This window comes from Gossypium arboreum, chromosome 13, assembly GCF_025698485.1.
Source record: "Gossypium arboreum isolate Shixiya-1 chromosome 13, ASM2569848v2, whole genome shotgun sequence".
NCBI lineage: Eukaryota > Viridiplantae > Streptophyta > Magnoliopsida > Malvales > Malvaceae > Gossypium > Gossypium arboreum.
This window is the reverse complement of record NC_069082.1, coordinates 60,373,942-60,388,928: the sequence shown is the minus strand read 5'-3', so window position 1 is coordinate 60,388,928 and position 14,987 is coordinate 60,373,942. Positions and strand designations below refer to the sequence as shown.

Below are 14,987 nucleotides of genomic sequence, written 5' to 3'. Positions count from 1 at the left end.
ATGTTTGCACATGATGTATTGGTATGACATATATACTATTTTAAGGTGTATATTTGCTTGTGATGTTGTTTCGGTTATAAAGTAAACGAGAGATGTGTATTGAGCTACAATATGTAATGCGTTAGTTAGTAAAATATATGCTGTTTTTTTTTGTGTAGTATTAAGTGTAAAATTGGCCTCAACATAGACATGCATATTCGGCCAAATGAAGTAGATTGGTGTGCATGTATTCGGTTAGAGGCAACCATATTGAAGCCTTATCTTGGCTTAGATTATTGACTAAATGGGTAATAAGTGAGGATGGTTGCCGAATATACAAACATACATATGCATGTGTAATTGAATTATGAATGTTTAGCAAGATGGTTAAACTAGTTGATTTATTGATTAAGCTCAAGGAGTTAAAGAAGGAGAATCAAGCAAGGGAAAGACGAAGGTCATCGAATAGCCGACTTGGACTATTTTACCCAACACAAGGTAAGTCACTAAGCATATATTTTGTATTGATTTGAATAGACATAATGTCTATATAATTATGCCGAAAGGAATGATGAATTTATATACATGTATGTATGTGGTGATGGAAGTATTGAATGAAAGGAAAAGAGGTGAGATGTATTGAGTTGTTGATTTGGCACTAAGTGTGCGGGTATAAACATTTGTGATCATGAGAATGGCACTAAGTGTGCGGGTTTAAAACTTGTACAGCACTAAGTGTGCGAGTTTGATCATATAGCACTAAGTGTGCGAGTTGATTATATAGCACTAAGTGTGCGGACCCACTATATGCTTTTGAATCACTATTGACACTGAGTGTGCGACACTATTGAATTGATCACGGACAGCGGATCGGGTAAGTACCCTGAGTTCATGGCTAATAGGCGCTATGTTTATATTTGGGGTTGAGCTTGGTAAGTCTGAACCTATGTGACAATGTAAATTGAAGTCACGTACATAAGAATTATCGTGGAATGAGTGAAAGGTCATGTAGATGTATGATTGTGACGAAAACAAAATGGTGTATAGAAATGCTTCAAATATCCTATTGATTAGTATATGGAATGTGAATGTGTAACTTGGTATGTGGTTGAATCGAATGGTCTAAGGAACTATGGTATAGTTCGGTTTGAATGGAGTAATTAGCCTCGCTCCATTTTGTTTCCTTTTGCGATAATGTTATTAATGGTTGGTAGTGCATTGCTTATGACTTACTGAGTTATATACTCATTCGGTGTTTGCTTGTCACCAATTTTAGGTTTCTTGGACTCGACTTTTTGCGTATTCGGGACCGTCATCGAAGTCATCACACCGACTAGCGACTTTTTGGTATCTTCTTCTTAGATGGTCTAAGAGAACATTTCGGCATGTATAGGCTATTATGTTTTGTTTGAACTTGGTATGTAAAATTTTGAATAGCCATGCGAAAATGGCTTATAAATGTTTTGAGCATAATGTTATAATCATTTGGTATGTATATGCTCATTAAGAGGCACGGAAATGTTTGGCAATGACCAGCCATTAGAATGGGTCATCATGATTATATTTTGGACTATATATGAAAAAGGGTGGTTGAATCATAGAAACTATGTGTTAGAGAAAGTCTACCCTAGAAATAGATGCTGGCAGCAACAGTGATGTGGATGTGAAAAATCACTAAAAATAGTAGGAATGGAATTAAATAGTGAATAAATTATGTAAATGAACCTTGATGAATCTATATTCATGTGGAAGAAACGAAATAGTCATATGAGTTGTATGTTAAGAGATATTTGGGTTTTCGTGAAACAGGGCCAAAACGGTTTCTGGATTCCCTGTTCCGACTTTGAAAATTCATTATAAATTAACCCGAGACATTTAGAAATCATGCCATATATGTATAGATTCCTTTGTGAGTCTAGTTTCTATAGAAACAAACGACATCAGTATTGAAGCCCTGCACAGCGAGTTATTCGAGTTGCAATGCACAAAGGTCAGTGTAGTCGACCCCTGTAACATGGGAGACTTTAACTAATAAACTGTACTAATTGGCTTGACCAGAAATTCTAGAAAAAAATCTGTAGAGGGACATATGAGTCTAGTTTCAGGGAAAAATTACGAAACTGATTTTTGAGTTGTAGAACTCAAGTTATGATTTTTGAAGCGACTAGTACATAGATTGGCAGCTTGTCTGGGAAATTATCAATAAGTGGTTTGAAGTTTGTTAACACCTCGTGTCTGACTCCGGCGACGGTCTCGGGTTAGGGGTGTGACAGGGCTACCATTGGTGTGTGGGTTGGGTGGGTCGATATTTATATCCCCACATGGTGTGATGGGGGATGGAGCTAGTGTGTAGCGGATGGATAATTTGGATGGGATTGCATTGCATGTTTGATGATTTGTCTTTGAATGCTTGTTTTTCATCAAGGTTTGTACACACTGAGTTTGTGAAAACTCACCCCCTCTTTCATTTTATTTTCAGGTGATGCTCATTAAACAGTTCGATGTTTGGAGGGACTCTGGGTGGCCAGCTAGTAAGACAAATTTGGACTTCTTTTTCTTAAGCTTATAAGTTCTTATTTTATTAAGTATATTTCAGACAAGATTTTAATAAGGTTTTCATTATGCTATTATTACTTGAATTATTATTATTTTCATTGTTATTACGAGAAGTTGAACTTGGGATTCCTAAATTATAGTATGTTTTCTACGTTTCTGCAACTGAAAGGTGTGTTTATTTTTTTTTTAAGTTAAGTTAATTAAGGTTTCTTTTGTTTAAGAAGGTTTTCTGCTAAAATACTTCAATGTAATACGTCAGATTCAGCCATAGCATCTGGGCATAGCGTCTGGGCTGGGTTTGGGGTGTTACATTTAGTGGTATCAGAGCCCAGGTTGCAAAACTTAGGCAGTGAATTGGGCCTTATTACTTGGTTTGTTTTTGTGTTTTAAAAAAATATTTTTGATTGGATCACAATGTTTTGGAAAAATAGAAGTCTTGCTGAGCGGCACACTGAGTCTCCGACGTTGAAACAAGTAAGTACTTGTACTCTTAAATTTGTTCAAATTATTATACAGTAAACAGTTAGAGGGCTACTCTAGATGATATTGTTAGAATGGAACCAAAGCCCGCAAGAACTTGAAACTGTAGAGGATTTTTGAAAACAATATTCTCTTTAATTACTTCTATAAAACATCGAGTTAATTATTGAAACTAACTAAGACTTCATAAAATTTCTAATCCAGATAATACGCGAATCAACGATGAGTGCTAGAAGAGGTGCAAGGGGCTGTGGCCGAGGCCGCGTAGGGCTGAATCGTCAGCATCGGGCCATGTGCCCAATGTTGGAGTAAAAGAGGCTCCGACCTCACCTGTGGCTGGGAATGGACCGTATGATCAAGCCGCGGGAGAAGATGCATTGTCGCAGGCAATGCTGAGAATTTTGGAAAAGGTCGTTGGGCCCAATAATTGCAGTGAAAATCGGAGGTCCATTCTGGAGTGACTTCATTCGAATGGGGCTGAGATCTTTAAGGGTGTGGCTGGCGTGGCTCCCAATGTGGTGGAATATTGGTTGGAGGCCACTGAAAGGATAATGGAGGACCTGGACTGCTCACTTGAGCAAAAGTTGAAAGGAGCAGTGTCACTGCTTAAGGAAGAAGCCTAACAGTGGTGGCTGACAGTGAAAGAGGGCACCCAACCGGAGTGGGTCACTTGGGAGTTTTTCAAAGCTGCATTCTAAGGGAAGTATGTGGGTGCAAGCTATGTGGATGCTAGAAGGAAGGAGTTCCCTGAATTTGACCCAAGGGAACAAATCGATGTCGGAGTATGAGGCTGTGTTTTTACGCCTTAGTAGGTATGCGATAGTAATGGTGGCAACGGAGTATAAACGTTGCGTGAGGTTTGAGGATGGACTTAGAGATAGCCTCAGGGTACTAATAGCTCCACAAAGGGAGTGAGTTTTCTCGGAGTTGGAGGAGAAGGCAAAGATAGCAGAGGAGGTAAAGCGCACTAAGCACTTAAATCGGGCGAAAAAAAAGGGTAGGAATAATAGGGAGGCTGATACTCTTAGTGAATGACAGATGCCTAAGGCTAGGGCCAGAGTTAATGGGCCAAATAAAGCAGGGCCCCCTGCTATTAATCTAAGGGTGCCCCTTTGTGCTGATTGTAGGAAAGGTCATGTAAGCGAGTGTTGGAAGAGGACGGGAGCTTGTCTAGCTTGTGGATCTATGGAGTATAGGATCAGAAATTGCCCTAGAATGTCAGCTCAGGTGCCAGTCGTGGACCGAGGTGGTGTACAGCCACCAAAGGGTGATCAGCCCCCGCCGAGAGGCTGTGATCAGGCCAGAGGTGGAAATGGTTTGGGTCGTGGAGCACCAGGTAGAGTTGCTGGTCATGCTCAGGCGAGGCAGCCAACTTTGCTCTATGCAGCACGTCGTCAAGAGGATGGAAACGCTCCAGAGGCGAATAATGGTACGTACTTACCCAGAGTGTGCTATTTACTTAAGTTGGAATTAGAGTGCACAGTGGAAGTGTGGTGTGCTAGTCTATGTTAGTAGTTGGAAATTTCGAGGACGAAATTTCTTTTAAGGGGTAGAACTGTAACTCCCCAAAAATCCCGAAATCCAAAAATCCCGAAATCTTGAATTTTTCTTTTTGTGATTAATAATTCTGGTTAAGTGCTAATTACGCAAAGGTAGGTCTTGGTCAAGGTTTGAGTTTGAATTAAGGGGTAGAAGAAATTATAAGTTAATTATTAAAAGAATCACGGTTGCCAGGTAGTTGGGCTTTTAAATAAAGATAGGGGAAAATAGCAGCAAAGAGCCTAGTAGAGGAGTGGCTAAGTGACGCCACTTAGAGTGTAGGGAGGTGGCGTTAAGAGCTAGCAAAGAGGTCCAAGGTTCAAATCCTAGCTTAGTGTTTTTAAAAGTTTAATTTTGACCTTCTAGAATGATGGAAGTGGCGTGAAAGTGGACTCCAAGGGAAGTGTTCAGGAGAGAAAATTAAGGAAAGGATCAAGGGGTTATCAGAGAGAAAAAAGAGGAGATGAGAAGGGAGAAGTGATGGAGCCGAATGGGGAATTGGGCATGGGAAATTTGGTTATAAGGCTTATAAATAGGTGCCGAATGCTAGGGTATGAGGCTAATGACTGAATTTCCTTCACCTTGTTACCAGAAACTCTTTTCTCTAAAAGCCGAAAACCCTCTACTTTTCTTTTCTTTTTCTCCTTCCTTGTGTCGAATTCTATTCTTCCTCTACCTCATTGCTAACTTTTCTTATTTTTTCCTTAGAGTTTAATAACCCTCTTTTGTCATACAAAATCGTAAAGGGCTGAACCTCTTTGGCCGAATACCCTTGGTGCAATCACTACTCCTTCTACTTCGGTCAAATCTATTGTAAGTGTTGTTCTCCCAATCGATTTCTTTGCTAAGTATCAAATATTTTCCCTCACTCTTTCTAATCAACTATCGCAGGGAATTAGTATCGGATCTCGGATCTTAGCTTATTGCCGAATTGCCTCTTAAGTGTTGCAGTTTTGGTAAGTATTCCTCATCCATTGGCTAAGGTTGGCCAAATAGCCATAGTAAGGTAAGGGGACTTGTGTTGGATACGAGTCACCTATTATTCTGGTTTTAATAGTTACGATTGGTGCAGATCTAGGAGCTGATCGTGGTTAGTGAAGGGGCTATTATACTTATCGCGCAAGGTAAGGTTAAGGTGAGATTCCTACTTTTGGTAAAGTATTCGATAAGTATGTGAGATTAATCTTTGAGTGATATCGATTGTAGGTTTTGGCTAAGGAAATCACAGAACGCTTGCCTACCAGGTGTGCACATACACTGCACACACACAATGAATCGGCAAAGGCCAAAATGCCGAAAAGCTGAAAAGTTGAAATACCGAAAAGCTGCAAGTTGGGCTGCTATAGTCATACGAGTGCATGAACACTCGTGGAAAGGAAACCGATAGGTTGCCTGAGGCCCACGAACGATTCCATGGACTTGGGTTAAGAATTGGCCAAATGGCCAAAATAGGCTAAATGGGCCTGATGGGCTGTTGGGCCCATAGTACGCAAGGATTGATAAGTGATGCTATGTGTTAGGAAATTTGTATGTGAGCATGAATATAATATGATTTGGGCCTAATTGGCAATATGAATGTGAATTGGGCTTAGTGGGCCATAAGAATATGAACTGGGCCAGATGGGCCATTTGAATAAAATTGGGCCTAGTGGGCCATATGCATGTATGTAGGGGTATTGGGCCTAGTATATGATGACTACATAAAACTTAATTAATTAATTGAGACTGTGGACAAGTCATAGGGTTAAGGTGTGGCAACGGGTGTATGCATGTCTAGGATTGGATCTAGGGAGAGCTCAGTACTTAAGCGATCTTAATGACCCACCTCTTCTTCTCTGGAATCCTACCTGGTGCATAGTATTCGTTCATCTTAGCTCGCGGGACTTGTTCATGGGCCAAGGTAAGTGAAAACCGTAATTAAGGGAAAATTATCGAAATGCCCCTAAGGGCGAGAATGACCAGAATACCCCCAGGTGTTGAATGTAAGTTTTATGGATGTGACATGCATACATATGACATTCTGCTTAGGTTGCATATGGGGTGGGAATTATGGAACGGAGGAAGTATATGAGGATTCGCATGGTTGCTTGATAATCATGGATCCACCAACGACTTTTAAAGCCTAATATGTAAATGAAGGTAGTTCCGCAACCGGGCTACCATTGGTGTGTGGGCTAGGTGGGTCGATATTTATATCCCCACATAGTGTGATGGGGGATGGAGCTGGTGTGTAGCGAATGGATAATTTGGATTGGATTTCATTGCATGTTTGATGATTTGTCTTTGAATGCTTGTTTTTCATCGAGGGTTGTACACACTGAGTATGCGAAAAGTCACCCCTTCTTTAATTTTATTTTCAGGTGATGCTTATTAGACGGTTCGATGTTTTGAGGGACTCTGGGTGGCCAGCTAGCAAGACAAATTTGGACTTCTTTTTCTTAAGCTTATATGTTTTTTTTATTAAGTATGTTTCAGGCCAGATTGTAATAAGGTTTTCATTATGCTATTATTACTTGAATTATTATTATTTTCATTGTAATTACGAGAAGTTGAACTTGGGATCCCTAAATTATAATATGTTTTCTACTTTTCCGCAACTGAAAGGTGTGTTTATTTTTTTTAAGTTAAGTTAATTAAGGTTTCTTTTGTTTAAGAAGGGTTTTTGCTAAAACACTTCAATGTAACACGTCAGATTCGGCCATAGTGTCTGGGCCGAGTTTGGGGTGTTACAAGGGGCTTAGTCATTTTGTTATGTGTCATAATTGATTTGGCCAAATGTGTTGGCTTATGATGGTTGATAATTCATTTTGTAAATGGCCATTGAAATTGGCTAATATTAGTTTAAGTATATATGCTTATGATAATGTCTTTCATGGATGTGGGAAATTGTATGATTTGAGTTGAGATATATGTGATGTTTGTGTATGATAAATGATAGCATGTGAATGAGGTATTGATGCCTTGGTTGTGGCTGGTTTGATTGAATGTATATACTTGGAACGGTGTTATGTGTTGTTGTCTAGGTTGTGCATGGAAGGGTGACAAAATGGTTTGCTAAGTAGCCTTATTTTTGTCCACACAGGTAGACACACGGGCGTGTGTCTAGGCCGTGTGTGACACACGGCTTGCCCTATGCGTATGTGTTCAGCCATGTGTCCCCTGCATCTTAATTGTTGCAAAATAGAATGCTCGGTATTGAGCACACGGGCAGAGACACAGGCATGTGTTTCAGCCTGTGGATGACACGGCTTCAGGCACGGGCGTGTGCCCTGGTCATGTGTAGTCTGCACCTAATTTATGAAACATCATAATTTTTAAATCGACCACATGGCCTAGCACACGGGCGTGTGACTTGGCCGTGTGACTTCAATTTGTTCTTGGGTGACAAATAGAGAGTTACATGGGTTAGGGACACGGGCTTGTTTGACCACACGGCCTGCCCACACGGGCGCGTCCCAAGCTATACGAGTGTGTGGCTCCTAAAAACATGAAAAGTTTTCTGTGTTGTGAAGTTTTCTAAAGTTCTCGATTTAGTCCAGAATCACTTCCAATGTATGTTTTGGGCCTCGTAGGCTTGTTTTAGGGACGTCATGAATGTTTATGAAAAGTTTTAAATTTAGATGGAAATTTATGTCTCGTTTTTGTGTGATTGCTTGTGTATAAGTCCGTTAATGGCTCGTACCCTGTTTTAGCGTCGAATACGGGTAAGGGGTGTTACATGATTACACAGCAGATTTAATGCATTGTATGTATGATTATATTGGCAACATTGCATGGTGGATCCATTGGATATAGTTGGCATGCCATAGGATTTGTGATATTGTGAGCATATGGCTCTTGGTGGACTGATTTGTTTGGAGTAGATAAAGGAATGTTGAGCTTGAGTCTCCAGTCATTGGGTTATTTGAGGCGCTATAAGGGAGCGTGTGGCTTCAACCTACCCAATTCAAAATATTGTATTTGATTTGTGGGAGTTTAGAGATCTGCTTATCCAATGTATGATCACACGTTTACTTATTTACATGGATGTATTATGACAATATAATTGATTGATTATGCCAATATAATTTGAGTGTTTATGTGTTAAAATATGATTTTACATGCCATGGAAAAATTGGTTCTTAATTCTTGAAATAGCATGTGATGTTGTGGTGAACTGTTAACATGTTGTGACTAAAAATTTAATGCTTAATCGCTTTGATTTATGCATTATTGGGTGCAAATTACTCTATGTTTTTACTATCATTCACTGAGCTTTTTAAGCTCACAACCTCACATTTCATGCAAAGAATTTCCAGGTGTAAGGAGTCAAGAAGCGAGTGCAAGGGCGATCCAAGAATAAGGCTCGGTAGTGGCTTAAGAAATTTACCTTAGAGACTATATAGAGGCATTGTGATGCTTTTAGGACTAGTGTTATTTTACTTGTAATGAACATTGTACATTAAATTTTGGACTTTAATTTTGGTGATTTTATACTTGCTTTAATACATGATTTTATGTTTAATTGATGTTTGATTTATGGTATGTTGATAAGTGTTCGTACGGTAGTTGATAATATGGTTTATGAAGCATGTATTTTATATTAACAATGTTTAATTGAAGCTTACCATGGAGTGAATTGCTTGCGATTAAGGTATGTAGCTTGTGTGAATTAATTGGTGTTTGCTAAGCTTGTAATTGGGTGTTAAATTTTGATTAATTGTTGTATATTTGTTGTAAATAAAACAAGTTGGAGATGTGTTGATGTTTATGGTAATTAATTGTAGCTATTTCAAGTTTGATGGGTAAGCAAAATATGTAAAATAGGGAAATTAAAACAATTTTTTTGACAAAATAGGTGCAGTAGTTTGCACAAGGGCGTGTGGGCTTTTGGGGGTTTGATTTTTATTTTTGTAATCTAGTATTCTAATTTGCTTAATTTATATTTTAATCTTAAAACTTGATTAGATTAATTGAAGCCTTTAATGATAGGGAAACTTGGTAAGATTTTATGATTAAACTTGTAACTGCTATTATTTGGTAGAAACGCTCTTAATTTTTAATTTTGAAAATGTACTAAAAGTTTATAAAAGTTACGATTTAGTCCATAATAATAAAATTTGAATTAAACATAGTAAATGGACTCAAATTAAGTTGAAATTTTTAGTGCTTGCATAATTTTACTAAAAGAAGGTCGGTAACTATTTAGAAATCAGGATAGTTTTAACCTTAAGTGGTAAAATGACCAAAATATCTTTAGGTTTAAATACTTAGAAAAAGTATAAATATGGTTCATAAACTACTTCCGCATTAATAAATGATAATTAATTAGCCATAAATGAGGTGTTATAAGGTTGGGGTGTGTGTCGGGTGGTTGTTGGCTAAAGAGTTGCTTCGGTGGCTAATGTAAGCTTCGAATTCGGGTTGGTCCATCCCGATCGAGTTTGGGGTGTCACAGTCCACATCTACCAAGATATACTTGTTCCCATAGGAAGAAGGAAACATGCATAGAAAATCAATGCTCCATGCATCAAATAGTTCTATCTCTAAAATAATTGTCCAGGGCATCTTGTTCCTTCTTGATATGTTTCCAGTTATTTGGCATCGATCATAGTTTTTCACATAAGCATATGCATCTTTAAACAATGTAGGCAAAAAGAACCCAGCTTGTAAAATCTTTGTTGCTATACGTGAACCCCCAAAGTGTCCCCCATTCGAAGATGGATGGTAGTGGTACAAAATATCATCAATCTCACTTCCAGCTACGCACATCCTAATTATGTTATCTGCATATTTTTTTAAAAAATATGGATCCTTCCAGAAATAATACTGACTATCATGAAGGAATTTCTTCCTTTTTTGGTACGTCATTTCTCGAAGAATTATTCCGCATGCTAAATAATTGGAAAAATTAGCAAACCAAGGTGTTTCATAGATTTGACTTACCTCGAAGATATGCTCATCAAGAAAATTCTCACTAATTGGAACAAGTGAAGAAGTTACCTTATTTTGTTCTAGCCTCGACAGATGATCAACTACTTGATTTTCAACACCTTTTCTGTCTTGGATCTCAAGGTCAAATTCTTGGAGTAAGAGTATCCATTGAATTAGTCTCAGTTTAGCATCTTTCTTTATGAGTAAGTACTTAATAGTCGCATGATCGGTAAACAATGTAACTTTGGTACCTATAAGATATGAACAGAACTTGTCCAAAGCAAAAACTATAGCAAAGAGTTGTTTTTCAGTTACCGTATAATTGATCTAGGCTCCTATCAAAATTCTATTTGAATAGTAGATAGGATGAAAGACTTTGTTCCTTCTTTGACCCATCACAGTTCCAACAGTGAAATCGCTTGCATCACACATCAACTCAAAAGGTGAGTTCCAATCAGGTGTAACAATTATTGAGGCTGAAATTAATCGGCTTTTTAATTTCTCAAAAGCTTCTAAACATGCTTTGTTAAAATAAAAAAAAATATCTTTTTCTAAAAGCATACATAAAGGTTTAGAAATTTTTGAAAAATCCTTTATAAATCTATGATAAAAACAGACATGGCCTAAGAAACTTCTAACTCCTTTCACACTAATTGGGGCGGTAATCTTTCAATCACGTCTGCCTTTGCTTTATCCACTTCGACTCCCTTCTTGGAAATTTTGTGGCCTAAGACAATTCTCTCATTAACCATAAAATGGCACTTCTCCCAGTTAAGGACTGAGATTTGTCTCCTTACATCTTTTGAGTATCTTAGCCAAATTATTCAAGAAAATATCGTAAGTATTACCAAAAACAGAGAAATCATCCATGAAAACCTCAACATAATTTTCAACCATATTAGTGAAAATGGTCATCATACATCATTGAAATGTGACAGGTGCATTACATAAGTTGAAAGGCATTCGCCTAAAAGCAAATGTACCGTATGGACAGGTAAAAGTAGTTTTATATTGGTCTTTCGGGGTATAACTATTTGGTTGTATCCCAAATATCCATATAAAAAGTAATAAAATTCATTACTTGCTAATCGATCTAGCATTTGATCCATAAAAGGTAAAAGAAAATGATCATTACGAGTGGCTTTGTTCAACTTTCTATAGTCAATATAGATTCTCCAACCCGTGATAGTTCTCGTCAGGATTAACTCCTTTCGTTCATTTTTGTCGATCGTGATCCCACCTTTCTTCGGTAAACATTTCCCGAACTTACCCAAGAACTATCTGAGATGGGGTAAATAATTCCTACATCTAACCATTTGATTACCTCCTTCCATACCACTTATTTCACGATAAGGTTAAGTCTCATTTTCCCATAAATCTTAAATTTTCCTCCTTCCTCTAAAATAATTTTATGCATACAAAAGGAAGGACTTATACCTTGTATGTCAGCTATTGTCCAACCAAGTTGCCTTTTTAAACTTCTATAAAAGAGCAATCAATTGCTGCTCTTGATATTCTATCAAGTCCGCTAAAATAATCACAGGCAAAGTAGAAATATTATTGAGATAAACATATTTTAAATGAGACAAAAGTACCTTTAGTTTGAGTTTAGGTGGTTCCTCGATTTACAATTTGGGTTGTGAAAATTCTCGAACTTTCAACTCTAGCAGTTCAAACCGCGGTGGTTGAATATAACTCCTCGAATTCGCTTCCATCAAAGCCAAACCTTGATCACCTTTTTCATCTTCGAATGGTTCATACTCTAAAGCATTCTCCAATGGGTCTTCTTCAGAATTGTTTCTCGTAAAAACTAAGTTTCTAATCCATTACTGAACACTTTTCCATTTAATCGAGAAATCCATTTCCTTCAGAACATTAAACGATACGTTATTATCTTGAACTCGTATCATGAGTTAGCCTTTTTGCACATCTATCAACGTTCTTCCCGACTAGGAAATGTCTCCCGAGGATGCTCAAAACTTCTTTGTCTGCTTCAAAATCCAAAACAATGAAATCAGTAGGAAAAATGAATTTATCAACTCTTACCAAAACATCATTGATCTTTCCTTCAGGATATGCCAATGACTGATCTGCAAGTTGAAGGGTTACAGTAGTGGGTCTTACTTCACCTATTCCCAATAGCTTGAAAATAGATTTGGGCATCAAGTTGATGCTTGCTTCTAAGCCACACAAAGTTTTACTACAATATAATTCACCAATGTTGCAAGGTATTGTAAAGCTTCCAGTATCCTTTATTTTTGAAGGTAGCTTGTTCTGTAAACACGCACTACACTCCTTCGTCAAAGCGACAGTCTCATACTCACTAAGTTGTTTCTTCTTGGAAAAGATATCTTTCATAAACTTTACATAATTGGGCATTTGTTCTAAAGCCTCCACCAATGGGATGTTGATGTGTAATTGCTTTAAAACATCCAAGAACTTCTTAAATTGTACCTCTTGTCTCTACTTATTTTGCTGAAGTCTTTGAGGATATAGAACTCTAGGTTGATATGGATAACTTTTCTGAGGAGGTAAATATGCAAAAGTAGGTGTTTTCTTTCTAGAATTCACTAGTTTAGGGTTTACCTCATCAAATTTTTCAGCATATGATTTTTCTATTGTAGGAACTTCAACTATTGGTTAACTTTCCTCTTTTTTAGTAGGCTCATCTTTAACCACAACATTTTTAGGTTCCAAATCTTACCACTTTGTAATGCACTTTACCCAAATTTCTTGGATTTTATGTGTCGCTTGGCAAGGCTCCTTGCGGTTTACTATGAAGCTCAATAACTAACTGACCCATCTAGTTCTCCAGATTGTTTAGCGTTGTTGTTTGACTTTGGATGAATACGTCATTTTTCACCATATATGCCTTCAACAAGTCTTCCAAACTATTTGATAATTCAGCTTGGGGTGGTTTTAAGGCTTGTTGGTTAAACCTTTGAGTTTGGTTGGGTCTATGCTACATTTGGTTGTTGTTTGGTCCATTTCCTTGGTTACTCTAGGAAACATTTAGATGGTTCTGCCATGAAGGATTGTAGAATTGGGACTGTAGTCCTTATCCATTTCTATTTTGATATTGGTTCCTTACATAACAAACTGATTCAGGATTTGAAGAGTGAATCTCGAAAGAATAACCTTCCTTACTGTATACGTAAGAAACTACTTCATATTGACTTGGTGATTGAGCTGCAAAATTACTCAAACCATTAGTGCTAAAGTATTTTAGCATAGAAGAAATAGAAGATACCTGAGCAAAGAGTGAAGTTAGTGCGTCCACTTCATGCACTTCGGCTATACGTCTTCTTGAAACTGCCTGATTTATCGGCCATTAGTAAATGTTGCTTGCAATCATTTCAATGATCTCGTAAGCCTCGTTATAGACTTAAATAAAATCACACACTTCACAGAAGCATCCACCATTAATCTTGTATGTGCATTAATACCATTATAAAATGATTCCAATTGGATTCAATAAGGAATCCCATGATGAGGACACTTATGAAGTAATTCCTTGAATCTTTCCCATGCCTCATACAAAGATTCGTCATCCAATTTTTGGAAAGTTGTTATCTTATTACGCAACTTTGCGTTCTTACTTGGTGGAAAATATTTTACCAAAAACCTTTCTGCTAATTCTTGCCAAGTAGATATTGAACTTGGTGGCATTGGATTCAGCCATGCTCGTGCTCGATCTTACAATGAGTACAAAAATAGTTTTACCCTCAGTACATCTTCAGTCACGCCAGCTAACTTAAATGAATCACTCACCTCCATGAATAATCAAAGGTGTAAGTGTGGATCTTTTATGGGCATACCATTGAACTGGCCTACCGTTTGGAGCATTTGAAACATTACTGGTTTCAATTTGAATTGGGGTGCTGTAACGCGTAGGTTTGTGCAAGTGTACACAGTCGTTATCAAGTAATAAGTAAATATCAAGTTATCGTCTCCACAGAGATTGTATTTGTGCTAAGTCACTTAATTTGTAAAATTATATTAACAATTTGGTAAATAAAAACACAATTTAGTTGAGAAGTGATGGTTAAAATATATTAAACTAAATGCAATGATCCCTAATGTAAAGTAACCTAAGTATGCAAACTATATGAATGAAATAGATTTTAGAAAAATAAAACACAATTTGCAATAATTATGACATAAATAAAGTAGGACAATTTCTTTAATTAAGCTCAATTTATTATCAACATGCTTAATAATATTCGGAAAAACATTCCATGACAACTCGATCTTTCATGAGTTTGGAAACCACGTAAAGTCCTTTCGGAATCCTTTACCTAGTAAATACGCATTTTGCTGATCCTTATTTACTAAGGATTTCTTAGTATTCGTGTGAGGTAATAGGGATGTGTTAGGTTTGAAACAGTTTAATCACACAAATCTAAAAACTATGTAGATAACAGAGCCTGGTTAGGGTTGTTATGCAACCTTCAATTTAATCAGGTTAGGATCTAAATTGAGCATGTACATTTCAATTATGCGTCCACTAGCCGTTGTCT

General features: G+C 37.4%; 1 protein-coding gene and 1 non-coding gene across 2 annotated transcripts; one reads left to right on the top strand and one right to left on the bottom strand.

Moving 5' to 3' along the window:
- Positions 1–12,357: 12,357 nt before the first annotated feature.
- Positions 12,358–12,846, bottom strand: LOC128286810 (uncharacterized). Its single transcript, XM_053024529.1, has one exon. The coding sequence runs from the start codon at positions 12,844–12,846 to the stop codon at positions 12,358–12,360; it is 489 nt and encodes a 162-aa protein (XP_052880489.1).
- Positions 12,847–13,948: 1,102 nt separating this feature from the next.
- Positions 13,949–14,055, top strand: LOC128287451 (small nucleolar RNA R71). Its single transcript, XR_008278151.1, has one exon. It is a non-coding gene; the product is annotated as a small nucleolar RNA R71 (small nucleolar RNA).
- The last annotated feature ends 932 nt before the right edge of the window (positions 14,056–14,987 follow it).